Source organism: Magallana gigas, chromosome 3 (genome assembly GCF_963853765.1).
Source record: "Magallana gigas chromosome 3, xbMagGiga1.1, whole genome shotgun sequence".
Classification (NCBI taxonomy): domain Eukaryota; kingdom Metazoa; phylum Mollusca; class Bivalvia; order Ostreida; family Ostreidae; genus Magallana; species Magallana gigas.
The window spans coordinates 30,230,654-30,256,665 of record NC_088855.1 but is presented as its reverse complement, the minus strand read 5'-3'; the positions used below and the strand labels follow the sequence as shown (position 1 = coordinate 30,256,665).

Sequence of the window (26,012 nt, the reverse complement as noted above, 5' to 3'; positions counted from 1 at the left end):
TTAAAGAAAGATGATCAGAAAAAAACCCAATACAAAACATTGTACTTTTTATAAAAACAATTAAGTACTACATATATGTAGTATTATTTTAGGATTCATTTGGTTCGTATTAACCTAAATTATACGGCATAATCTAAAACCTGGCTTAGCCTCAAAATTAGCTAAGCCTCACTTTTGGCCTCAAATTTGGCTTGGCCCAAAATTTGGCCTTGCCTCAAATTTTGACCTGGTGTTGCAACCACTATTGAAATAAATTATTTCAATAGTGGTTAAGGATGCGTTTTCTTTCAACCACTATTGAAATAAAGTATTTCATTAGTGGCTTTGATGCATTTCAGTTTTATATCTATTATTCCGTCTTTGTGTAACACCCTCCTTTCTGGAAGGAGAATTTCTTAATATAAGAAGTATGTCTCATGAGATGATGAATTCCTTTTAAATAATGATATTCTTTAATTTACCTCTGTATGGTCATGTTTTCCATACCACCCGAGTACCTGTTGTCTGGAACCGAAAGTGTAATAATAGGCTTTAAGATGACATGCATACCTACCACTATTGAAATATTTTATTTATCCTTAACCACTATTGAAATAAATTATTTCAATATCAAAGTGATTCGCTTTAAAAATAAGAGCCCCCCCCCCCTTTAAAAGTAAAACATCATTTAAAGAGACTGACTTGGTGGAAGGATTGATCAATATCTCAAACAATTGTAAACTTGTACATAACATCAAACTTCTATCACTGTGCAATGCACTTCAATTTGCTTACATTACCTGTCAACACCGATTAAGCCCCCCCCCCCCCTCCAGCAGAAATTCGATACCACCCTTTTGTCACTTACTTATCTATTACATTAGGATCAGGTGTAATGCATGCTTTGCCGTTTGTTATTTCACACAGTCATACTTAATTTGAGGCCAAAAGTAATGGCCAGGCCGGGTTTTAGAGTATGCCAAATTATACTGAGTCTTGTAAACCACACACGTTTGTTTCATATAGTGAGCTTATTTACTATAACCAATACTAGAAACAACAATATTATTGTCTACAGTAAATGAGCGAACTGCATGTATGAACAAGCACCTGTTATGTAAATTGCCTGTCTTGGTCTGTGTGTACTTGTGTATGCCCGTGCTCGATTATCTATAATGACTTTTAAAGTCCTCGTCTCACCTATATATTGGATACGGTTAAAATATTATTTACAGGACTAAGTAAATATTACAGGCATATAAAGTTAAAAATCCGCCGTTTAAAAAAACCCAAAACAAATCAAAACAACTTATCGGATTTTGTTTCTTAAAAAGTAATAGCAAAAAAACCCAGAAAACAATAGATGGACCATTATAACGGAACCATGGAATGGAAAGGAACGCTTGTCTCGAGTGACGTATGTTCTAAGTACGTTGGTAAAACTTAAGATTAGACAAATGTTGATTTCTAGTAGAGAGTAAGTGACTAAAGAAAATAGCAAAGCCTACGTCATTATTTTGTTGACACTAACAACATGTGATAACAAACATTACGACATTTACCATGTTAGCTATCGTTTGTATCTCTTCCCAATGAAACAATATCAATACGGCTTCTTACACGTATTTGATTTTATGTTTCGATGAACCTAGTTGTGTTTTTTGCCACTGTGCAATCGATGTAATTTGTTTAAAAATTTTCCAAAACAGGCATTATAAAAGTAATTAAGAGATATTTTGTGTAACTCGTGAAACTGCTCAAATAGCATTAAAGATAACAAAACAAAAAGATTTTGAAAAATTGTTTTAAAAACCCTTTACTATCTGACGTATTTCTTGCAATGAACATTGTCCAATGCCCTGTAGTGGTTTGATCGCTGATATCGTTAAAATTAGCTGAACTGTGAGTTATTTGTTTTCTATTTATTTATTTTTTTTCAATTTTTTCATTATCACCTGTGTATACCTGACTTCACTGTTTCTAATCATATTTGTTCTTAAGTAATTTGTATAAACTTTCTTGTAATCCTGATTATTGTGTAATGTCACAACAAATAAACCTGCATTTTTCGTTGTAGGAATGATACTTACCAGGTAATATAAAGGCACAAATTGAAAAAAAAATGCTAATCATGATTTCATTACTTTAATGTTATTGAAACAAATACAAATGCATGTAATGGAAGTGTATGACTGTTCACGTAACAATCAGTTTACAAATGAACGTTAATACGTAACGTATACATGCAATGTCAACTTGACGTTCTCGTCTTTAAACAGCGTTCATTTTACTGGTCTTCATGCTTGCTTTTCTAAACGCATTTTAGTCCTTTCACACTTTTAAATGTCATATGCAATACGGACACTTTTTAAAGCTGTTCACTCAAATGGCGATAAATAAGGAAGTCCCTTTAATCTTTCATCAATCCATAGCCGAAACTCTGCAGTTTGCATGTGCATAGCAACTTATGAGCAGTGACGGAAGTTATGAGGAATTTAGACTTGTTAGAATCTGTTCTTCGGATGCCCTTGAATTATGAATCGGCGTTTGTCTTTCCTAAGAGATGAGTCCCGTAAGAGGTCGCTCGAATCAACTGTCCTTCTCACTGAACACTTGGATTTGCTCACTGTCTTCTTGGTCACTGTCTTCATCAACATTTACCTCAGGATCTATTAAAGAAACAGTTTTGATGTTTAACACAGTGTACACTTTATGTGTCAAAGACACATGTTTCAGCGCATAAAATATTATACTTATAATGGTTAAGTTTTATCGCAAAAACAATTTTTATTGATATATACATGTACTAATGGGTATATTAAATCTATCGTATTACAGAAACACTTTCATATGCTGTATATACACGTTTTACATATTTCTCGGAAATGAATTTGTAATTTTCACATTTTGCATTTTGAATTTGGACAAGCAATTTACCTATCCGCCTTATTTTAAAAGAAAATATGAATATTGTAAAAATAACGCCATTTTTCTTGGGAAAAGACCTTACTTATATCTGAATTTAGTACATGCAGCTTTTTTATTTACTATACCATAACTTTCAGACCTTGATTAAATTTTGGTATGATATGATGTTATGACATTATTTTACTTACGGACAGAAACTTGTTTTCCATAGTGAGGGACCCGTATTTTTCCGGGAACATAGAAAGTGTCCATGGCAGATTTGTCAGCTGATACTGGAGGCAATGATTTAGCCATTTTGGATGTATTGGTCTAAATAATTATTTCTATTTGTGGTTAGTTTTCTGTTTAACAGTCACATTGTTGTTCCTCTGTCTGTCGGCTTACAAATGACAACAAGTGCGATATCGTCTACATATATGTACCAGTGCAAATATTGACGACGTCTCTGTTTATAGGGGTTTCCTGGTTGTAGTTTAAATTTAGAGCAGATACTAGTATATCGACAGCACAGTTTATGATCTTATCCTTATGCCACAGCTGTTTCAAAAAAGTATTACGTAGAGGATCATTAAGACTTTCATATAGACACCAAAAAGAGGGTCTGAAGGAAAATATATTGAAAAAATATTATAATTAATCTTTAGCAAACATGTTACATGTGTAATAACTTGGGTTGAAATAATTGAAATTAAGTGGAGCTGTTTTAAAGAAAGATGATCAGAAAAAAACCCAATACAAAACATTGTACTTTTTATAAAAACAATTAAGTACTACATATATGTAGTATTATTTTAGGATTCATTTGGTTCGTATTAACCTAAATTATACGGCATAATCTAAAACCTGGCTTAGCCTCAAAATTAGCTAAGCCTCACTTTTGGCCTCAAATTTGGCTTGGCCCAAAATTTGGCCTTGCCTCAAATTTTGACCTGGTGTTGCAACCACTATTGAAATAAATTATTTCAATAGTGGTTAAGGATGCGTTTTCTTTCAACCACTATTGAAATAAAGTATTTCATTAGTGGCTTTGATGCATTTCAGTTTTATATCTATTATTCCGTCTTTGTGTAACACCCTCCTTTCTGGAAGGAGAATTTCTTAATATAAGAAGTATGTCTCATGAGATGATGAATTCCTTTTAAATAATGATATTCTTTAATTTACCTCTGTATGGTCATGTTTTCCATACCACCCGAGTACCTGTTGTCTGGAACCGAAAGTGTAATAATAGGCTTTAAGATGACATGCATACCTACCACTATTGAAATATTTTATTTATCCTTAACCACTATTGAAATAAATTATTTCAATATCAAAGTGATTCGCTTTAAAAATAAGAGCCCCCCCCCCCCCTTTAAAAGTAAAACATCATTTAAAGAGACTGACTTGGTGGAAGGATTGATCAATATCTCAAACAATTGTAAACTTGTACATAACATCAAACTTCTATCACTGTGCAATGCACTTCAATTTGCTTACATTACCTGTCAACACCGATTAAGCCCCCCCCCCCCTCCAGCAGAAATTCGATACCACCCTTTTGTCACTTACTTATCTATTACATTAGGATCAGGTGTAATGCATGCTTTGCCGTTTGTTATTTCACACAGTCATACTTAATTTGAGGCCAAAAGTAATGGCCAGGCCGGGTTTTAGAGTATGCCAAATTATACTGAGTCTTGTAAACCACACACGTTTGTTTCATATAGTGAGCTTATTTACTATAACCAATACTAGAAACAACAATATTATTGTCTACAGTAAATGAGCGAACTGCATGTATGAACAAGCACCTGTTATGTAAATTGCCTGTCTTGGTCTGTGTGTACTTGTGTATGCCCGTGCTCGATTATCTATAATGACTTTTAAAGTCCTCGTCTCACCTATATATTGGATACGGTTAAAATATTATTTACAGGACTAAGTAAATATTACAGGCATATAAAGTTAAAAATCCGCCGTTTAAAAAAACCCAAAACAAATCAAAACAACTTATCGGATTTTGTTTCTTAAAAAGTAATAGCAAAAAAACCCAGAAAACAATAGATGGACCATTATAACGGAACCATGGAATGGAAAGGAACGCTTGTCTCGAGTGACGTATGTTCTAAGTACGTTGGTAAAACTTAAGATTAGACAAATGTTGATTTCTAGTAGAGAGTAAGTGACTAAAGAAAATAGCAAAGCCTACGTCATTATTTTGTTGACACTAACAACATGTGATAACAAACATTACGACATTTACCATGTTAGCTATCGTTTGTATCTCTTCCCAATGAAACAATATCAATACGGCTTCTTACACGTATTTGATTTTATGTTTCGATGAACCTAGTTGTGTTTTTTGCCACTGTGCAATCGATGTAATTTGTTTAAAAATTTTCCAAAACAGGCATTATAAAAGTAATTAAGAGATATTTTGTGTAACTCGTGAAACTGCTCAAATAGCATTAAAGATAACAAAACAAAAAGATTTTGAAAAATTGTTTTAAAAACCCTTTACTATCTGACGTATTTCTTGCAATGAACATTGTCCAATGCCCTGTAGTGGTTTGATCGCTGATATCGTTAAAATTAGCTGAACTGTGAGTTATTTGTTTTCTATTTATTTATTTTTTTTCAATTTTTTCATTATCACCTGTGTATACCTGACTTCACTGTTTCTAATCATATTTGTTCTTAAGTAATTTGTATAAACTTTCTTGTAATCCTGATTATTGTGTAATGTCACAACAAATAAACCTGCATTTTTCGTTGTAGGAATGATACTTACCAGGTAATATAAAGGCACAAATTGAAAAAAAAATGCTAATCATGATTTCATTACTTTAATGTTATTGAAACAAATACAAATGCATGTAATGGAAGTGTATGACTGTTCACGTAACAATCAGTTTACAAATGAACGTTAATACGTAACGTATACATGCAATGTCAACTTGACGTTCTCGTCTTTAAACAGCGTTCATTTTACTGGTCTTCATGCTTGCTTTTCTAAACGCATTTTAGTCCTTTCACACTTTTAAATGTCATATGCAATACGGACACTTTTTAAAGCTGTTCACTCAAATGGCGATAAATAAGGAAGTCCCTTTAATCTTTCATCAATCCATAGCCGAAACTCTGCAGTTTGCATGTGCATAGCAACTTATGAGCAGTGACGGAATTTATGAGGAATTTAGACTTGTTAGAATCTGTTCTTCGGATGCCCTTGAATTATGAATCGGCGTTTGTCTTTCCTAAGAGATGAGTCCCGTAAGAGGTCGCTCGAATCAACTGTCCTTCTCACTGAACACTTGGATTTGCTCACTGTCTTCTTGGTCACTGTCTTCATCAACATTTACCTCAGGATCTATTAAAGAAACAGTTTTGATGTTTAACACAGTGTACACTTTATGTGTCAAAGACACATGTTTCAGCGCATAAAATATTATACTTATAATGGTTAAGTTTTATCGCAAAAACAATTTTTATTGATATATACATGTACTAATGGGTATATTAAATCTATCGTATTACAGAAACACTTTCATATGCTGTATATACACGTTTTACATATTTCTCGGAAATGAATTTGTAATTTTCACATTTTGCATTTTGAATTTGGACAAGCAATTTACCTATCCGCCTTATTTTAAAAGAAAATATGAATATTGTAAAAATAACGCCATTTTTCTTGGGAAAAGACCTTACTTATATCTGAATTTAGTACATGCAGCTTTTTTATTTACTATACCATAACTTTCAGACCTTGATTAAATTTTGGTATGATATGATGTTATGACATTATTTTACTTACGGACAGAAACTTGTTTTCCATAGTGAGGGACCCGTATTTTTCCGGGAACATAGAAAGTGTCCATGGCAGATTTGTCAGCTGATACTGGAGGCAATGATTTAGCCATTTTGGATGTATTGGTCTAAATAATTATTTCTATTTGTGGTTAGTTTTCTGTTTAACAGTCACATTGTTGTTCCTCTGTCTGTCGGCTTACAAATGACAACAAGTGCGATATCGTCTACATATATGTACCAGTGCAAATATTGACGACGTCTCTGTTTATAGGGGTTTCCTGGTTGTAGTTTAAATTTAGAGCAGATACTAGTATATCGACAGCACAGTTTATGATCTTATCCTTATGCCACAGCTGTTTCAAAAAAGTATTACGTAGAGGATCATTAAGACTTTCATATAGACACCAAAAAGAGGGTCTGAAGGAAAATATATTGAAAAAATATTATAATTAATCTTTAGCAAACATGTTACATGTGTAATAACTTGGGTTGAAATAATTGAAATTAAGTGGAGCTGTTTTAAAGAAAGATGATCAGAAAAAAACCCAATACAAAACATTGTACTTTTTATAAAAACAATTAAGTACTACATATATGTAGTATTATTTTAGGATTCATTTGGTTCGTATTAACCTAAATTATACGGCATAATCTAAAACCTGGCTTAGCCTCAAAATTAGCTAAGCCTCACTTTTGGCCTCAAATTTGGCTTGGCCCAAAATTTGGCCTTGCCTCAAATTTTGACCTGGTGTTGCAACCACTATTGAAATAAATTATTTCAATAGTGGTTAAGGATGCGTTTTCTTTCAACCACTATTGAAATAAAGTATTTCATTAGTGGCTTTGATGCATTTCAGTTTTATATCTATTATTCCGTCTTTGTGTAACACCCTCCTTTCTGGAAGGAGAATTTCTTAATATAAGAAGTATGTCTCATGAGATGATGAATTCCTTTTAAATAATGATATTCTTTAATTTACCTCTGTATGGTCATGTTTTCCATACCACCCGAGTACCTGTTGTCTGGAACCGAAAGTGTAATAATAGGCTTTAAGATGACATGCATACCTACCACTATTGAAATATTTTATTTATCCTTAACCACTATTGAAATAAATTATTTCAATATCAAAGTGATTCGCTTTAAAAATAAGAGCCCCCCCCCCCCCCCTTTAAAAGTAAAACATCATTTAAAGAGACTGACTTGGTGGAAGGATTGATCAATATCTCAAACAATTGTAAACTTGTACATAACATCAAACTTCTATCACTGTGCAATGCACTTCAATTTGCTTACATTACCTGTCAACACCGATTAAGCCCCCCCCCCCCTCCAGCAGAAATTCGATACCACCCTTTTGTCACTTACTTATCTATTACATTAGGATCAGGTGTAATGCATGCTTTGCCGTTTGTTATTTCACACAGTCATACTTAATTTGAGGCCAAAAGTAATGGCCAGGCCGGGTTTTAGAGTATGCCAAATTATACTGAGTCTTGTAAACCACACACGTTTGTTTCATATAGTGAGCTTATTTACTATAACCAATACTAGAAACAACAATATTATTGTCTACAGTAAATGAGCGAACTGCATGTATGAACAAGCACCTGTTATGTAAATTGCCTGTCTTGGTCTGTGTGTACTTGTGTATGCCCGTGCTCGATTATCTATAATGACTTTTAAAGTCCTCGTCTCACCTATATATTGGATACGGTTAAAATATTATTTACAGGACTAAGTAAATATTACAGGCATATAAAGTTAAAAATCCGCCGTTTAAAAAAACCCAAAACAAATCAAAACAACTTATCGGATTTTGTTTCTTAAAAAGTAATAGCAAAAAAACCCAGAAAACAATAGATGGACCATTATAACGGAACCATGGAATGGAAAGGAACGCTTGTCTCGAGTGACGTATGTTCTAAGTACGTTGGTAAAACTTAAGATTAGACAAATGTTGATTTCTAGTAGAGAGTAAGTGACTAAAGAAAATAGCAAAGCCTACGTCATTATTTTGTTGACACTAACAACATGTGATAACAAACATTACGACATTTACCATGTTAGCTATCGTTTGTATCTCTTCCCAATGAAACAATATCAATACGGCTTCTTACACGTATTTGATTTTATGTTTCGATAAACCTAGTTGTGTTTTTTGCCACTGTGCAATCGATGTAATTTGTTTAAAAATTTTCCAAAACAGGCATTATAAAAGTAATTAAGAGATATTTTGTGTAACTCGTGAAACTGCTCAAATAGCATTAAAGATAACAAAACAAAAAGATTTTGAAAAATTGTTTTAAAAACCCTTTACTATCTGACGTATTTCTTGCAATGAACATTGTCCAATGCCCTGTAGTGGTTTGATCGCTGATATCGTTAAAATTAGCTGAACTGTGAGTTATTTGTTTTCTATTTATTTATTTTTTTTCAATTTTTTCATTATCACCTGTGTATACCTGACTTCACTGTTTCTAATCATATTTGTTCTTAAGTAATTTGTATAAACTTTCTTGTAATCCTGATTATTGTGTAATGTCACAACAAATAAACCTGCATTTTTCGTTGTAGGAATGATACTTACCAGGTAATATAAAGGCACAAATTGAAAAAAAAATGCTAAGCATGATTTCATTACTTTAATGTTATTGAAACAAATACAAATGCATGTAATGGAAGTGTATGACTGTTCACGTAACAATCAGTTTACAAATGAACGTTAATACGTAACGTATACATGCAATGTCAACTTGACGTTCTCGTCTTTAAACAGCGTTCATTTTACTGGTCTTCATGCTTGCTTTTCTAAACGCATTTTAGTCCTTTCACACTTTTAAATGTCATATGCAATACGGACACTTTTTAAAGCTGTTCACTCAAATGGCGATAAATAAGGAAGTCCCTTTAATCTTTCATCAATCCATAGCCGAAACTCTGCAGTTTGCATGTGCATAGCAACTTATGAGCAGTGACGGAAGTTATGTGGGATTTATTTGGGCGTCGTAAGGTTACCTTAGACTTGTTAGAATCTGTTCTTCGGATGTGCTTGAATTATGAATCGGCTTAGTCTTTCCTAAGAGATGAGTCCCGTAAGAGGTCGCTCGAATCAACTGTCCTTCTCACTGAACACTTGGATTTGCTCACTGTCTTCTTGGTCACTGTCTTCATCAACATTTACCTCAGGATCTATTAATGAAACAGTTTTGATGTTTAACACAGTGTACACTTTATGTGTCAAAGACACATGTTTCAGCGCATAAAATATTATACTAATAATGGTTAAGTTTTATCGCAAAAACAATTTTTATTGATATATACATGTACTAATTGGTATATTAAATCTATCGTATTACAGAAACACTTTCATATGCTGTATATACACGTTTTACATATTTCTCGGAAATGAATTTGTAATTTTCACATTTTGCATTTTGAATTTGGACAAGCAATTTACCTATCCGCCTTATTTTAAAAGAAAATATGAATATTGTAAAAATAACGCCATTTTTCTTGGGAAAAGACCTTACTTATATCTGAATTTAGTACATGCAGCTTTTTTATTTACTATACCATAACTTTCAGACCTTGATTAAATTTTGGTATGATATGATGTTATGACATTATTTTACTTACGGACAGAAACTTGTTTTCCATAGTGAGGGACCCGTATTTTTCCGGGAACATAGAAAGTGTCCATGGCAGATTTGTCAGCTGATACTGGAGGCAATGATTTAGCCATTTTGGATGTATTGGTCTGAATAATTATTTCTATTTGTGGTTAGTTTTCTGTTTAACAGTCACATTGTTGTTCCTCTGTCTGTCGGCTTACAAATGACAACAAGTGCGTATGTACCAGTGCAAATATTGACGACGTCTCTGTTTATAGGGGTTTCCTGGTTGTAGTTTAAATTTAGAGCAGATACTAGTATATCGACAGCACAGTTTATGATCTTATCCTAATGCCACAGCTGTTTCAAAAAAGTATTACGTACAGGATCATTAAGGCTTTCATATAGACACCAAAAAGAGGATCTGAAGGAAAATATATTGAAAAAATATTATAATTAATCTTTAGCAAACATGTTACATGTGTACTTGGGTTGAAATAATTGAAATTAAGTGGAGCTGTTTTAAAGAAACATGATCAGAAAAAAACCCAATAAAAAACATGGTACTTTTAATAAAAACAATTAAGTACTACATATATGTAGTATTATTTTAGGATGCATTTGGTTCGTATTAACCTGAATTATACGGCATAATCTAAAACCTGGCTTAGCCTCAAAATTAGCTTAGCCTCACTTTTGGCCTCAAATTTGGCTTGGCCCAAAATTTGGCCGTGCCTCAAAATTTGACCTGGTGTTGCAACCACTATTGAAATAAATTATTTCAATAGTGGTTAAGGATGCGTTTTCTTTCAACCACTATTGAAATAAAGTATTTCATTAGTGGCTTTGATGCATTTCAGCTTTATATCTATTATTCCGTCTTTGTGTAATACCCTCCTTTCTGGAAGGAGAATTTCTTAATATAAGAAGTATGTCTCATGAGATGATGAATTCCTATTAAATAATGATATTTTTTGATTTACCTCTGTATGGTCATGTTTTCCATACCACCCGAGTACCTGTCGTCTGGAACCGAAAGTGTAATAATAGGCTTTAAGATGACATGCATACCTACCACTATTGAAATATTTTATTTCAATAATGGTTGTAATGAACCGCATCCTTAACCACTATTGAAATAAATTATTTCAATATCAAAGTGATTCGCTTTAAAACTAAGAGCCGCCTCCCCCTCCCCCCCCCCCCTTTAAAAGTAAAACATCATTTAAAGAGACTGACCTGGTGAAGGATTTATAAATATCTCAAACAATTGTAAACTTGTACATAGCATCAAACTTCTATCACTGTGCAATGCACTTCAATTTGCTTATATTACCTGTCAACACCGATTAAGCCCCCCCCCCCCCCCCAGCAGAAATTCGATATCACCCTTTTGTCGCCGCTTATCTATTACATTAGGATCAGGTGTATTGCCTGCATTGTCGTTTGTTATTTGACACAGTCATACTTAATTTGAGGCCAAAAGTAATGGCCAGGCCGGGTTTTAGAGTATGCCAAATTATACTGAGTCTTGTAAACCACACACGCTTGTTTCATATAGTGCGCTCATTTACTATAGCCGATATTAAAAATAACAATATTATTGTTTACAGTAAATGAGCGAACTGCATGTATGAACAAGCACCTGTTGTGTAAATTGCCTGTCTTGGTCTGTGTGTACTTATTGTATGCCCGTGCTCGATTATCTATAATGACTTTTAAAGTCCTCGTCTCACCTATATATCGGATACGGTTTAAATTATTATGTACAGGACTAAGTAAATATTACAGGCATATAAAGTTAAAAATCCGCCTTTTAAAAACCCCAAAACAAATCAAAGATGAACGTTGTCAACGAATTCCGATTTATTCTAATACTATAAAAAGAAATATGGGCTGATTTCATTATCTGTACGTCTGAAGGGTTCAAGGCTTTCATATGGATTTTCCATAATACACGTACATACAAAACCCAGGGAGGTACAAATCAGCAATACAATGTATATAATGCAACAAGTTAAAGTTGGTTACTTTTTTAGACCTCTTTGGAAATTTGCCCTACTTTACTAGTATACTATTACATCAGCTTTTTTAATTTTTACCAGTAGAATCTATATTTAACAAACATTTTTATAAAAAGAACATAATTCCTACCCCCTATCATGTTACTTTGACACATGACTACCCAAATATCGGTTACAGACGTCATTCTAGTACTAAGGTCTTCTTCTGGCTTTAGTGCAGTTCATTCACCCTGAAAATTCATACAAGTTGTACATGACGAATATAAAACATTTAATCGACGTTTGATTTCATCGTTAACTAAGTGAACACTTCATTTTCATTCGATAAAAACACCTTACGTAGTGTATTTCACATAGAAACTTTATCTCATGCGTGGATCATGGGAAGGGGTCAAGTAACTAGAAGATTCAAACTTCTTAAATTTCCAGAAAAAAGATACCAAAAATAGTCCTTGAACCCCCATCCTTCACGCGCAAACAATTATGTCCCTCGGACATCTCCCCCCCCCCCTTCCTTGACAAATTTTCTGGATCCGCGCATGATCTGTTAAGTCAGTGCAGATGACGACGTCCAGATTTTTGCGATTATTGTTACACAGAATAATACCTATTTCACAGATTAATCTAAAATATATTTTGACAGAAAGCACCCTTAAACCCCTTTTTTATATTAAATACATTTCCCGTCTTATTTTTTTTTAATTTCATTTGTTGTCATGCGGGGATTTGTTTTAATCTGACTGACTGATATGCAATGCCTAATGGTTGCATGATAGTGATCCTCGACCTATCTAGCGTGTCGCATTCCTGATTTGCATTACAAAGATAGTTCATATGCTGTATAACAATTATTTAATTTTAGATTACATGAACAAAATCAAAATGAAACGTTTTGGTTTTTTTTGTGGAATTGATGCAAAATTGACCTTCATAGCCCACATGAATCACCAAAGAAAGCATTTTATGGTTTATACATGTACATGCATGAATTTACATACACGATAGAGGGAATCGTACTTAGGGGATGCAAATGTAAATAATTTAATTCTCCTTGTAACGCGCTTTCTGATTGGCTAAAAAATTATTTTATATCGTATTTATAAAGAATGTTGCCTACGTCAAAGTAAGACTACCGTCAAAAACGTATCAATACGCCTGACGTTACGTTTGAATTTTGTACAATTTTACGTCATTTTAAAGGTCAAATGACCGTTTTTATCTACAATGAAGAGTAAAAAATTAAATTATAAGCAATAAATTCAATATTTATTAGTTTTATACGATATAAAATGGTTGAAACAGTTTACGCTTTTTTAATAAACCGCTTCGCGGTTCATAAAGCGTAAACTGCCCCAAACCATTTCATATTATATAAAACAAATAATTTATATTGAATTCATTCCATAATTATACATATAGACTTCAATATATATCGCTGACTTAATATAGCAAATAAGATTCAAAATAAAAATTTCAGTACATTTGCCAAGAGTAGGACAATCTAAAAAATCTGTTTTATTCTGACATACATGTAGATTTGGTCTCTTTCTGGGTTTGCATGACGCGTCACTGGGTTTTTTTTTTAAATAACGGTGACATCATGTCTTTGTGTTGTCAAGGTCTGACGTTGCTTTATTTACGTTAAATCCATCTTTTCGTTCTGGATGAAAAACAAACAAATTAAGTTCCTTTCTAAGAATTCGATTGTTTGATTTGTTTTTATTGATCAATGATCGAACTGTCCTTTGCTGAATAAGGACGTCTTCCGTTAAATGAGGAAGAACTTTTTACTGTACAACTGATTAAGTTTCACTTTTAACTGTTTAACTTGACTTGCAAAATTATTTTATGGGAGATCCTTGAGTAATAAAACAAAACCATTACTAAGGGGGAATCATATTTAAATGGTCAAAAATATAAGCGTAACATACGACTTTTTGTTACACAAATTTATTATTAGTGTGAATAGAATATATTTTCCAACTTTTCATTTAATCGCTGTTTAACAACTTCCGTCATTTTTATTTATCAATTCTTTAACTCCAGACAGTTGGAGCCATAAAAAAACAATGACATGATACATGTATGAAGAAAGAATGATAACAAAAAACCTCGATAATTAACAAGCAGAACTTTGCAATATATAATGTTTCTAAACAAAGAAAGACAACTCAGATACTACATAATGAATCAAGATTAGAAAATGCATTAAAAACTCTTCATGGTAATCTTAACATTTATTTACAATCTGCCTCACAACAAAGTAATTAAAAACAATTTCAAATTATTCAAGACTTGAAATTGCAAAGAATGATTAAACATTCAAGTGGCAGATTCTGGTTTTTCCTTCACCTTTTCCTTCACCTTTTCCTCCTCTTCTTCCTCCATTTCTTCATTCTCATCACTGACATCTTCAGTAGAGCCCTTTTCTAAATCTTTACTTGATATTTTGCTCAACTTAATATTCTTAACATACTTAATTTCCCCATTCCAAGCTCGGAAGAACGCCAAGTTTTTAGCATTGAATACATGTGGAACCTCAAATGACCCCTCATCGATTTGTCTCTTCTCCCGTTCAATGGTCAATTTCACAGCATTCTCTCTTGAACTGTGAGGATTTCCCTGTCTTTTGCCTACACTCCGAACAATATCTATCTGCTCAAGTTCAGAATTAAAACGTTGTAAGTACTCCTGTACTAGGGAACCAAAATCCGATTTTGTAAACACTTTCTTTTCAGGATCTAGTCTCTCTTTAAACCAGAGTAACTTTTCTGCCAGGACTTCTAACTTTAGAGATGACGCTTGCTTAGATATCTGCACTCTCTCATTGCGATTCACTTGCCCTGCCAAATATGCAGCTTTCCTACTGTTTGGATGAATCACTTTCTCTGTTCTCACTTTTCCCAATTTAGTCTTTGGTGCTTTAGGCATCTCTGAATTGTAAATAAAACTAATTAGAAACCAATTCATGTACCGGTACATGTACATGCCAAAGATATAACATGGTACATATATAATCCATTATATCATATTTTGGGGATCAGTACTAACGGAATACCATCGATCTTTAACCAAGTTGTTTTACGACATTTATTCCTTGAATTCTAACTTTTTTAAAAAGAATTAGAGAAATTAAAAAACATGTAGTATGGTTCATGATTCATTGAATATAAAAATAGATAAGTGATGGATACCAACTTCATATGCATGTGCATGTACATACACAAAAATAATTGGGCCATCATGAATTAACTCAAATAATTTCATGATTCTATATGTAAGTCACTCATATAAATGTACAAGTCTTCTTGATTAAATTATAAAATATGTACTTACTTTCTGATTATATAGCTGAGGTTTTTCTTGTCACTCTTGTGTCAATTCTCCTATTTAGCTTCACTACTCTGTGCCTTTAATTTCTCTTCATATAACTGCTGCAACTTTTTATCCTGACTGTCACTTTCCGTTTCACCTTTGCTGGTGAAATATCTGTATCCTGAAACCCCAAAATGTGACACTGGAACTCCGATTATGAGGGTCAAGATCACTGGATGTTTCCAATTGATACGCATGTCAATCTGAAATAGAAAATAATATATGTACTTGACATGTGCGATTTAAAATATATTATCATTAATTGTTTATAGTTATATCATAAAAATTTGATGCAAGGTAAACTAAAAGAAGATATTGTGCACCTTCTTCTACAACATATAAGAACGTCAGCTTCTAACCCGCTGTCAAATCATTTTCTCAACTTCTATTTTCCGGGTTTAAATTATGAGATCACTCACTATAGGTGGTTAAAAAAGTAGAAAATTTAGAGTCGGAAAAAACGGAAAATAGTGTTCCGTAGTAGACTTTATATTAAAAGGTATTTTTCTTATAATTTACAGAGGTATATAGAACGGTTTTACAACTTAAGACAAATTAACAAAATGCATACAATAAAATATGTAACTTTTTCACATAACACAATGAAAACTCTTTATTTTAATCTTTGTTGGATGCTATAGTAATCAATGTTCGTTTTAATGTTTAAAAACAGCTGTATAGAGCAAAATTTGTCACCAAAAGAGATGGTTAAAAAGGGAAGAAATACCACTTTGTAATTTTGTGACTCAGTATTCGTTTGTACATTGTAAGATTAAGTTGATTCAGTTACGTTTTCGACATTATTGTCTTAAATAGATTTCCAATTTTATCCGAAACATAAACATTTAATCCGCGCTGACCTAGATAAACAATGTGATACACAAAATTTAAACCGGGGATGTAGAAGTTGGGAAAATGATTTGACAACGGGTTAGTATTGATTTTTTTGTGATATATGGATGCCATAATGTTTAAAATGTAGAAATAAAAGGTCTGTTACGAAAATTCAGGGAAACTGGAGTCGAGAAATGAGTCGAAGTGTTAACCGTCTTTGGTTCCGACATTTACATATTTTCCAGAATCAAAATATGAGGGCTTGCGAAGAAAAGTGGATGTAGGCTATGCCTGTCCACTTCTCAAAAGAGAATAACAGCGTTCACCTATTAAACTTAATTAAATTGAACGTGTTAACCAAATGGGTGGATTTAGGATTCATGTAGAGGTCGAATTGGAGTTTAGGTGCCTACACTTTTTAAAATATAATTTGACCACATTATAAATCATAATAATATAAAATTTACCACTATCTGTCTACTTTATCGAGCGACAAGTCCTTTAGTCATACATTGAGTTGAAGGTCAATTGAAGTTTTTGGCAAAAAAAGTCATAATTTCAAAACCCTGCAGCTTTCCTAAATCAATCATCAATAGGAAAGTTCAATTTCTATAAATTATTTAGTCTTAAATCTAGTCAAACTGACGAAATACACTGTACCTACCAAATTCACGTGTGATGATCATGCAGGAAACACTTTATGGACTGTAAAAGAACAAACCAAATGAGACGTAATGAATTCCGAAATAAAGAATCAATATTTCCGTATGATTTTCTTTTATAGAGCTTTATTAAATAATCTTGAATATATAAATAAACCTCAAATCTAGATGGGAGTCTAAAAAAATTTTTCTACGGGGGTATATTCATTTTATTTTGTTTTTATTAATAACAGTCTTATGAAAGAAATTTAAAAAAATCAAACTTACAAATTTTTACATGTCAGAATTACCGAAAATAGCCCCGGACACCCCACAAGCAAAAAATAATCCCTCGGATATTTTCTGATTTTTTTTTTTTTTTAGATCCGCGCATGATTGAAATAACAGTTACATTTATAACGGGCGCTTTCTACAGCCAAATTCAATGAACAGATAAAAAATTTCCTGATTTGTATTCCTATGAAAAAAATATATAGCATATATAATATATAAAATGTGATCCGTGGTTAATGTCCAAATTTTTCTAATAACTGTAACATTGCATCAGCAGAAGTATTTCATAATTTGTACTGACTAATGTCAGAATTTTGTATACCATCCTCTACCAATTATTTGGTAGAGGATGTATGATTTTATCATGAGGAAAATATATAATGTCAGCCAGGTGCCTGTGATTGCGCTATTTTTATTCAGCCGTGTATCAAGAAATATATGCCATGGAATGATACGATATAAAAAGAAAGGTTTTTTTTTTTGGTTCAATTTTACAGATAAACGATGTTCAGTTTATTTCTTTAATTTGACTGCACAGGGATTTGTTTATGTAACAAGAGTTCACTATGCATGTATGTTATATTTTATCACGATATAGGATGAACTTTTATTACAGAAATAAGTGTTTGTTAGTGTATGACAAAAAAGCACCCAGTAAAAGATTGACCTGGAAGAAATGTTGCTAATGTGTAAACATGGACAGACGCATTTATGTTAGATGCGACAAGTTTTGGCATATTTGAAATACAGACTAATTCATAGTATACACTCTCGATCGAAGAAAGACATTTAAACAGTACTTCCTGCCCATTGAAATTGAATACACAGATTTCACACAGCGAGCGATCTTGTGATCGATATTTAAATTCCAAGGCTAGATCAAGTCGCTTACACCCGAGACAAATTCCCCCTTATCGAGGTAAGTCAATAAAACTCAATTGACTGGGCTTTTCCGATATGAAATTAACAGATTTGAATTTTTTTTACCATATTAAGGTTTATTGGTAAAGAATTACATTGTCCTTGTCTACTCACAATAGTTTCTTGATTAAATTACTATTTTATAATATGTTTTACCTGGAATCTCCATTTCAGTTCAAATGAAAATATTTTGTTTCTTTCAAGATGGCGGACGTTTTTAATGTTTACAAATTGTCCTTTGGCGACTCTAAACATGAGAGAGAGAGAGAGAGAGAGAGAGAGAGAGAGAGAGAGAGAGAGAGAGAGAGAATTTTACAATGTTTTCAAACAAGAAGAGATTGTTTGACTTCACCTGTCACCTGTCATCGTCTTATTCCTAACACCAAATTTCTTATTTCAGGGATCATCTGCGACCATGAATTCATTGTGGCTTGTCATTTGCTATCTGTTAGGGGCTGCGATAAAGGGTTCTCTAGGTTACACCGGCTGTACAGATACCTCCCTCAACTACCAGGGCTACACCTATACCATTGACCCGACCACCCAGCAGAAAGTCTGGTCACACTGCGGCTTCCCCAACCCCAGCTTTGACTACGCCCTCTGTGGCCTGACCTACACAAGTGGGGAACATTTCCTTTGTGATCCGGATGGACTCTTATCGTCACAACTCGAAAGTAAGAAGATGTCACACATTAAACATGTGTTATTCGGTCAACTGAATTTTAACTGAAATGTTTGGAAGGTAAACAGATTGGTAAACCTACATGGTATATGCCATTCATTTACTGTATCTTTCAGTCACTTTCGGCGGAGGTTCATCGATCCTCTGTATATACAATTTTCGAAACGTTTCTAATGGTCATTGTATATATATATATTTTTTGATAAAAACACCGCGATTCTGTCGTTGATAAAATGCAAACAATTATTATAAATTCGTTGTAGTTGATGGGATTGATCTGGCTCTTCGGAACATCCAAGCGAACACCTCCACACTCTGTAGCAGCGCTGACGGAGACTCCGAAAGTTTTACCGTGTCCATTGCTCTCGTCAATCGAACACGCATCGCGGACCTAACGTCCGCCAGTCTGTAAGTTTTAGCAAATTTTATGGAACAAAATTTCTAGATAACGGTACTGAAGTTAAACATGTATATAATTACGACAAATTCGCTACTAGAGTATTTTCCTGTTGAAAGTTCAAAACTATCTGGGTGACAGTAATGTATGCTATATTTGGGTCAATTCATTCATTATCAAGTGGAAAATCATATCAATGACATTGCAGCATGATCACCCCTGCGAATGTGTTCGGAATGATTTCTTTATCATTGCTAAGTATATAATAAATCCAGAGGTGCTCGAATGAAAGTTCACGAGACTTCACCGAGATTTGTTCAGTTCCTGTGAAATTTCGAACGGAAGTAAATGTGTTCGGATAATATGCTCAAAATACGTAAGAACTGATCGTTTTTCAAATCATATCCTACTTTGATCTATGTTATTTAAATCAAATTTGAATTAAACGATGATACTCAGAACAGAGTTATCGTTCGTATTCAATCACGTGTAGAGTGGTTGAAAATATAAACATTGGGTTGCTTAATAAAATCATAGCCATGTTTGATGCTTGTTGTGTGCAATACCATGTTTTTAAAAAAAACAATGGGTGTCTGTTTTGCATAAAAACTTAGTATATCGAGCCATTTTCAAGGAACATTCTGCATAAAATAGTATAGTCTGTTTCACTATTGATGATATTACTAGGTCAGGCGCGGATCAAAAATAAAACCTTTAGGGGGATCTCTACTAAGCATTTAAATTGTTGCAACAGCAGAAAAAAACTATTTTTTGTATTGTTACATTTATTTCTAGAACACATTTAATTCACCAATTAATGAAGATAAAGTTTAAAACCAATAAACGTTTAGATTTTATAATTGACTACAAGTACCTAGATTCTATGAAATGGACTACAAACACGAGGCTCGATTTTTACTGCGAAACTGAAAGGGTCAAATATAGCCACGTGGTCTAAAATTTAAATGACAATAACATTCGCAGGGGTGATGATTATCGTCACGAGAATTCTTTTTGTTACTAAACAATACTGTCTTGATAATGTTTAAAATCAATAGCTAAATCTAATCATGTCTCTCCGGTTAGATACATGTACCACGTCCCTAGCTAATTAGCCAATAACGCAAAATTTTAGTTATGAAAAAGTACAAAATTTTTTGAAAAGTGTGGATACACTACGAAAGATAACTCGACTATCTTTAAACTTATCACATACAAAATTGACTCGAGGCATTTTTCTTTGTATCATATTACAACGTTAATCAATGGTGAAAAGGAACATAGGTAAGAAAAAAAAGATGTCTATTTCTTATTAACAAACCATTTTCAAATAAAATTTAAGGTCAATATTTTGATACGATTTTGTGATCAATTCATCAACGGCGGTGAATTTTTTGCGTTGAATTAAGTACAGGAAAGAATGTGACGCCACTGGATTTATTTATTTAGTTGCATCAACAATTGTGGAGAGCTTCAACCGGTTACAAACATTACCGCCAGTGCACTCTCAGACAGCCAGAAGACAGCCATCGCTGAAAATTTCGGCGACTACCTCAGAACTGGATGGGCCTTCGGTTCATGCGGAAATGACGTCGTCATTTTTTATGCCGAGGATTTGAACAAGGTATATTGCACTATTGTGGTATTGGTGTTGTGCTTTCTGAATATGTTTTATTTAAATCTAAGAGTCTGATTTATTTATAATTTCAAGGTCCATGTTGCAGTGGGATACAAAGCAAATAGTCTCGTGACCTCTGATGTCATAGATTACATCAAGACGACATTTGTGTCCTATAAAAACAACGGGAAATTGGCGGAAGGCCTTCTTGTGATCGCAGAGAAGCTGCGCACAACTTTGCGCGGAGTAACGCCTGCGCACATCCTTCTAATCCTGAACATGATCCTGGTTGTTCTAACCGCCGCTTTTCTAATTTTTTTCCTCCATCTTCGATCTGTTGAATTCAACGTCTGGGGTCGGGAAGGATTTTGGAAGATTCCGGAGTATTTCTTCTACCTGATTTCCGGAGTATGGATGATCAACGGCCTTTTGTTTGGCGTAATTTACATGTCCAACAAAGCGCCATATTGGGCCACATTCTTCTCTGGGATTATTGGATTGGCGTGTATCGTTATGTACATATTCGAAGAGAAAATATTTGACACTTATTCCGACAGTGGATCCTACACGCTCAACATCACATCGTAAAGGGCACGAATTTACAGGCAAAAACAGTGTTGCGTTTTTTATTTGATTCTAGTGCACACGATACACTGTGCCTTGACAAACATGTATAATTGACATAATAAAAACTAACCAAGTAACATAAACTACGATAGATGGTAGTTTCATGTCTGCTAACTATTATACTCCTGCAACTTAATATGGCCATTACATATTTAAAAAATTGATTTATTATTCCTTAATTAAAGTTCTTGGATAGTAAGTTTATGACCTTACTTGCAATTATAACTTTAATCCGTCCAATATTCGTCTTTTATGTACGGGTCATAAAACCATGCCTGTTTCTGTTTTACAATGTAGATGTTCACATGAAGCCTTAATCATTGTCATATTTTCCTTATTTTCTCTGTATTTTATCTACAGTAACTCATCATTACTTCGTGTTATTTTACTACATCTACATATTATTTTTTTGAAATCCCGTCCGATTTTTTACTTATCCGTATACAACGTAGATATGAAAACTTCTAAAATAATTTTTATGAGTCGTATTCATCAAACAGAATTATGTTTTCCAACTATACTGTGGACTGATTTCGTGGTTTGTTAAAAACGAAAAATACTTATTCGCGGGGATGTATTTTGGAGGAGGATTGCCCCGAAAAGAAATATGTCCCTCTTGTTTATAAATGTTTAATATACCAAGTTCTTTTGGGTTTGAATTCGCGGATAAGTGATAAAGCCACGAAAAATCTACTAACAATGACTACCACGAACATTTCACAGTGTTAAATACATATTTTTTTCATTTGATTTACATAGGATGCTGGTCATCCGACTATTTGTTAGACTATTATTAATAAATTATTCAACATCTTTATATTTATAGAGTATTCATTGTATAGTCTGTATTAACCGATACCATTATTCATTGATGATCTTTGAGAATTTGATTTGAGTTTGTTTTTTTTGGCGTCGTCGCGCCGAAAGCTTTGAGCAGATGGAACAACACGTGTTAGTGCGTTAATATGCTGATTTATCTTTGGTAACTTATTAATAAAAGCGAAGACATCAAAATTAAATCACTTAACGTTTAATATTAAAAAAGACCGTTGATGAATTTTGATGTTAGAAAATCTTTGTTTTAAAAGCTATTTTTGTGGAATAAACTTTATTGATACATTAAATGAGATGAATATCGTATAAAAATAATACAAATTGTAGCGATTGAAAGTGTAAGATTTCACATGTCACAAGTAGTTTGTGGCGTTTACATGTATATTATACGTTTCACAAATTAACTATAGTCTGTCCCACGGTATTTTTGCCGCACATTTTCTTAAATTATTCTATATTCATAAATACCTCTTGGTTCAAACGCCCCCCTCTGGCTTGTCAGGTTTCTATACACGGTTAAAATTAAAATTCTACGGGGGAGGATTTGTGAGGAATGTACCCGGGCAATAACGTTGAAAAATTGTGCTTGGTATTCCAAATAACTTCCAAGTGGAGGAAAGATGTAAACATTTCCCATTATAAATCTCCGTAAGAAATCGGTTTTCGTTCTTGTGAATTTTACCGAGTGAAAATGATAATGTTTTGATGAAGATTCCTTTCATCGATTTTAATTGCACTTCTTTAACAGGCAATGTGTATTTTTATTTTAAAAAAAGATGCTGGAATATTATCTTGAGACAAGCTATAGGGACTTCACCTGAACGTAACAGGAATAAACGGAAAATGTAAATATATAATAAGCAACTCAGGAGAGAAGTGTTGACACAGAAGGCCTGCAGTGTCAAATTGTAATCGCATTTCTTCTATTTTCAATGTCAATCCAAAGTCACTATCATATCTTTCTATCAACGTCGGATGCCCATGTGTGTTCATGCTTTGTTCCTCTTTCTATCCCAGATTGAGGGGAACAAAGATTTATCAACTGTGTTTTCGACGATGTCCTTCTAGAGAAATTTCCATATAATTTTATTTTCGTTTTCATTTTTTATATATTTGAATTCTTTTAGTGAAATTAATACAGATGTTTACATTGAAGATATTGAAGAATGATATCGTTTGCGTATTTGTATTTGCATAATTTATCTGGTTTTATTTTATAATTCTTTTTTTTCTTGAATAATCAAAATTTTTAAATGACATGTTTATTACAGCTAACTGCTATTTTTCTCAATTTGGTGGAACTATATTGATACAAATTTGCTTCAAAAATGAAAAAAATAATAATGTTTTAAAATATAAGTAGCTACCCTATGATCGATCGGTTACGACTAATTGTAAATGACCTTGACTTGACCTTGTTACAAAATCAAGGTCATATGTGATCACTTAGTGTTACTGGGTTTTTTTAATGGTTTTCATGATTTTTAATAATGCAATGATCATGAAAAGATTCTTTCCTTGCGTGTTTTCTGATTCTGCAGACAGTTGCATGCATCGACAGAATTTATATCAGTTGAACGGGAACGTGTATGATTTTACCGAAGATCAATACGTAATTGAAAGTCTTGACACCCAAGTTCCTCGCCCCACAAATCTCCCCGGTGTATAGAAAACAATCAAAGCATATTGATAGATGTTTTCTGTCGCAAAAATGCGTTTACTGTCCCATCGAATTGATATGAATAAGATGTTAGAATTTTATCTTTCTATGTTTAATGGGAATTGAACAGTCATCTGTAACCTTTTTCTGCGTTATCAAAAAAAAAAAGGAAGTGTGTAAAACATCATGGTGTTGTTAATTACAACAGTACTATTTTTGCCATTGTGCGTTTCTTGCAAACTATGGTATTGAAATAAGGCATGCTACTAACTTCTGTTGCCTATAAACGTAATGATCGAACAGCATGATAAATGTTCTCTACACGAAATAGAAAATCTCATAACATTACTGAAAGGAATTTTTGAAACCCCCCCCCCCCCCCAAAAAAAAAAAAAAACAAAAACAAAAACAAACAAACAAACAATACAAAACAAAAAGAAAAGAAAAAGATACTGAAATTGGAGAGTTTTGATTCAATAAAACGTTGATTTTTAATATAAAAAGTAAATGTCTGCATTGTTTACAAAATGAACATCTGGTTTAATATATATATCTCATTACTTCAGAGCGCTTGACAATGAAGCCATATTTAGGATCAAGAATAATAATAGAAAGGGCTCAGATTCGGAAAAAAAATGGTTTCAATTTATCATTTTTCAAAGATATTCAGAAGCCATAAGATTTAGACCGGTTCGATAACAAACCTTTACCGTATACGGAATGGGGGGGGGGGGGGGGGGGTTATGTCGGAAGTAGTTTTGAACGATCCTTTTCAAATATAACTTATATTTCATTATGATCTTACATAGCCAGTTTTGAAAACATACATGTGCGTTTATTCTTATCATAAATAAATGATGCTAGACAATATAACCATTTCAGGCAATTATAAATGACGCTGTTTTAGATTTTTATAAACATTACATAATGCAATATTTTTACAAAATTATCTCTCCCCATGGCTCAAGTCAAATTTGTCTAGTACTGTTATACAAATATGCATTCTTGAAGTGTATGCTCTTAAACACTGTTTGACACCGAGCGATGCAATTTTTTTCCCTGTCTTATGTAATGTGCATTGCGCAATAAGGTTGGAGAACGTATTGGTCCATTAACGTAATATCTTATGACAAATATATGAACTGCCCTAAGTGGCCCATACAGCCAAAGACAAAACTAAATCTTATTTCGGTCGATCCTTAATGGCATAATTTACAGATTCTAACCCCCTTCAAGTACAAAAATGTACGTTGTCCCATATTTCTTCTGAGGAGAAGAGAAATAGATTGGTTCTACTTTTACGTACCTAATGGTAGACTCGAGAGTAAATAAAAAAACCCTGCACGACAGAATGGACCTTCCACATGCAAATGTCTGCAATAATAAGGAATAGTCATATATATAAAAAGAGGACAGAGATGTTATCTTTGCTCTTTATGGCCCTATTTATTTTTATTTCTTTCCCAAAAGGACTATACAACATTAATAGTATAAGGCAGGCCATGAAATCTAAAAAATCGAAAGAAACGTCATTTTCTAAGACGTTCATTGCATTTGACAGACCGTTTTAGTAGGGTTTTTCAGTAATGAATTATAAAACTGTTTCGGCTTATTATGCACAGACGACTGAGAGCTTTAAGCAATATTTTGTCTCTGATATTATGTATACTAAGATATAAACAGAAATGTATTTGACAAGACGCATTATAATAAGTTCTTTTTTTTGTCCATAGACATTGAAGACAAAACTCACTTCTTTTCATTCCGGAATCGCTGTCTTTTTCAGCG

The 26,012-nt window shown here is 33.2% G+C and overlaps 2 protein-coding genes and 3 long non-coding RNA genes across 6 annotated transcripts; 1 reads left to right on the top strand and 4 right to left on the bottom strand.

Moving 5' to 3' along the window:
* Nucleotides 1–2,108: 2,108 nt before the first annotated feature.
* Nucleotides 2,109–3,610, bottom strand: LOC105326207 (uncharacterized). Its single transcript, XR_899837.4, has 2 exons — nucleotides 3,096–3,610; nucleotides 2,109–2,648 (listed from the first exon to the last, which is right to left on the bottom strand). It is a non-coding gene; the product is annotated as an uncharacterized lncRNA (long non-coding RNA).
* A 2,109-nt stretch (nucleotides 3,611–5,719) lies between these two features.
* Nucleotides 5,720–7,221, bottom strand: LOC136273364 (uncharacterized). Its single transcript, XR_010711555.1, has 2 exons — nucleotides 6,707–7,221; nucleotides 5,720–6,259 (listed from the first exon to the last, which is right to left on the bottom strand). It is a non-coding gene; the product is annotated as an uncharacterized lncRNA (long non-coding RNA).
* Nucleotides 7,222–9,334: 2,113 nt separating this feature from the next.
* Nucleotides 9,335–10,549, bottom strand: LOC105326206 (uncharacterized). Its single transcript, XR_002199369.3, has 2 exons — nucleotides 10,343–10,549; nucleotides 9,335–9,895 (listed from the first exon to the last, which is right to left on the bottom strand). It is a non-coding gene; the product is annotated as an uncharacterized lncRNA (long non-coding RNA).
* A 3,740-nt stretch (nucleotides 10,550–14,289) lies between these two features.
* On the bottom strand, nucleotides 14,290–17,261 carry LOC105326204 (translation machinery-associated protein 16). 2 transcript variants are annotated; one of them, XM_011426087.4, is made up of 3 exons: nucleotides 17,215–17,261; nucleotides 15,678–15,919; nucleotides 14,290–15,274 (listed from the first exon to the last, which is right to left on the bottom strand). In XM_011426087.4, exon 3 carries the CDS (start codon nucleotides 15,270–15,272, stop codon nucleotides 14,664–14,666), a length of 609 nt encoding a protein of 202 aa, XP_011424389.3. In that variant the 5' UTR covers nucleotides 15,273–15,274; nucleotides 15,678–15,919; nucleotides 17,215–17,261; the 3' UTR covers nucleotides 14,290–14,663. The 2 variants fall into 2 exon arrangements, with proteins under 2 accessions (XP_011424389.3, XP_034336493.2); XM_034480602.2 differs by lacking the exon at nucleotides 17,215–17,261 and adding an exon at nucleotides 17,018–17,040.
* A 985-nt stretch (nucleotides 17,262–18,246) lies between these two features.
* On the top strand, nucleotides 18,247–22,547 carry LOC105326203 (uncharacterized). Its single transcript, XM_011426086.4, has 5 exons — nucleotides 18,247–18,404; nucleotides 18,807–19,080; nucleotides 19,352–19,496; nucleotides 20,935–21,109; nucleotides 21,197–22,547. The coding sequence occupies exons 2-5, from the start codon at nucleotides 18,822–18,824 to the stop codon at nucleotides 21,689–21,691; spliced, it is 1,074 nt and encodes a 357-aa protein (XP_011424388.3). The 5' UTR covers nucleotides 18,247–18,404; nucleotides 18,807–18,821; the 3' UTR covers nucleotides 21,692–22,547.
* The last annotated feature ends 3,465 nt before the right edge of the window (nucleotides 22,548–26,012 follow it).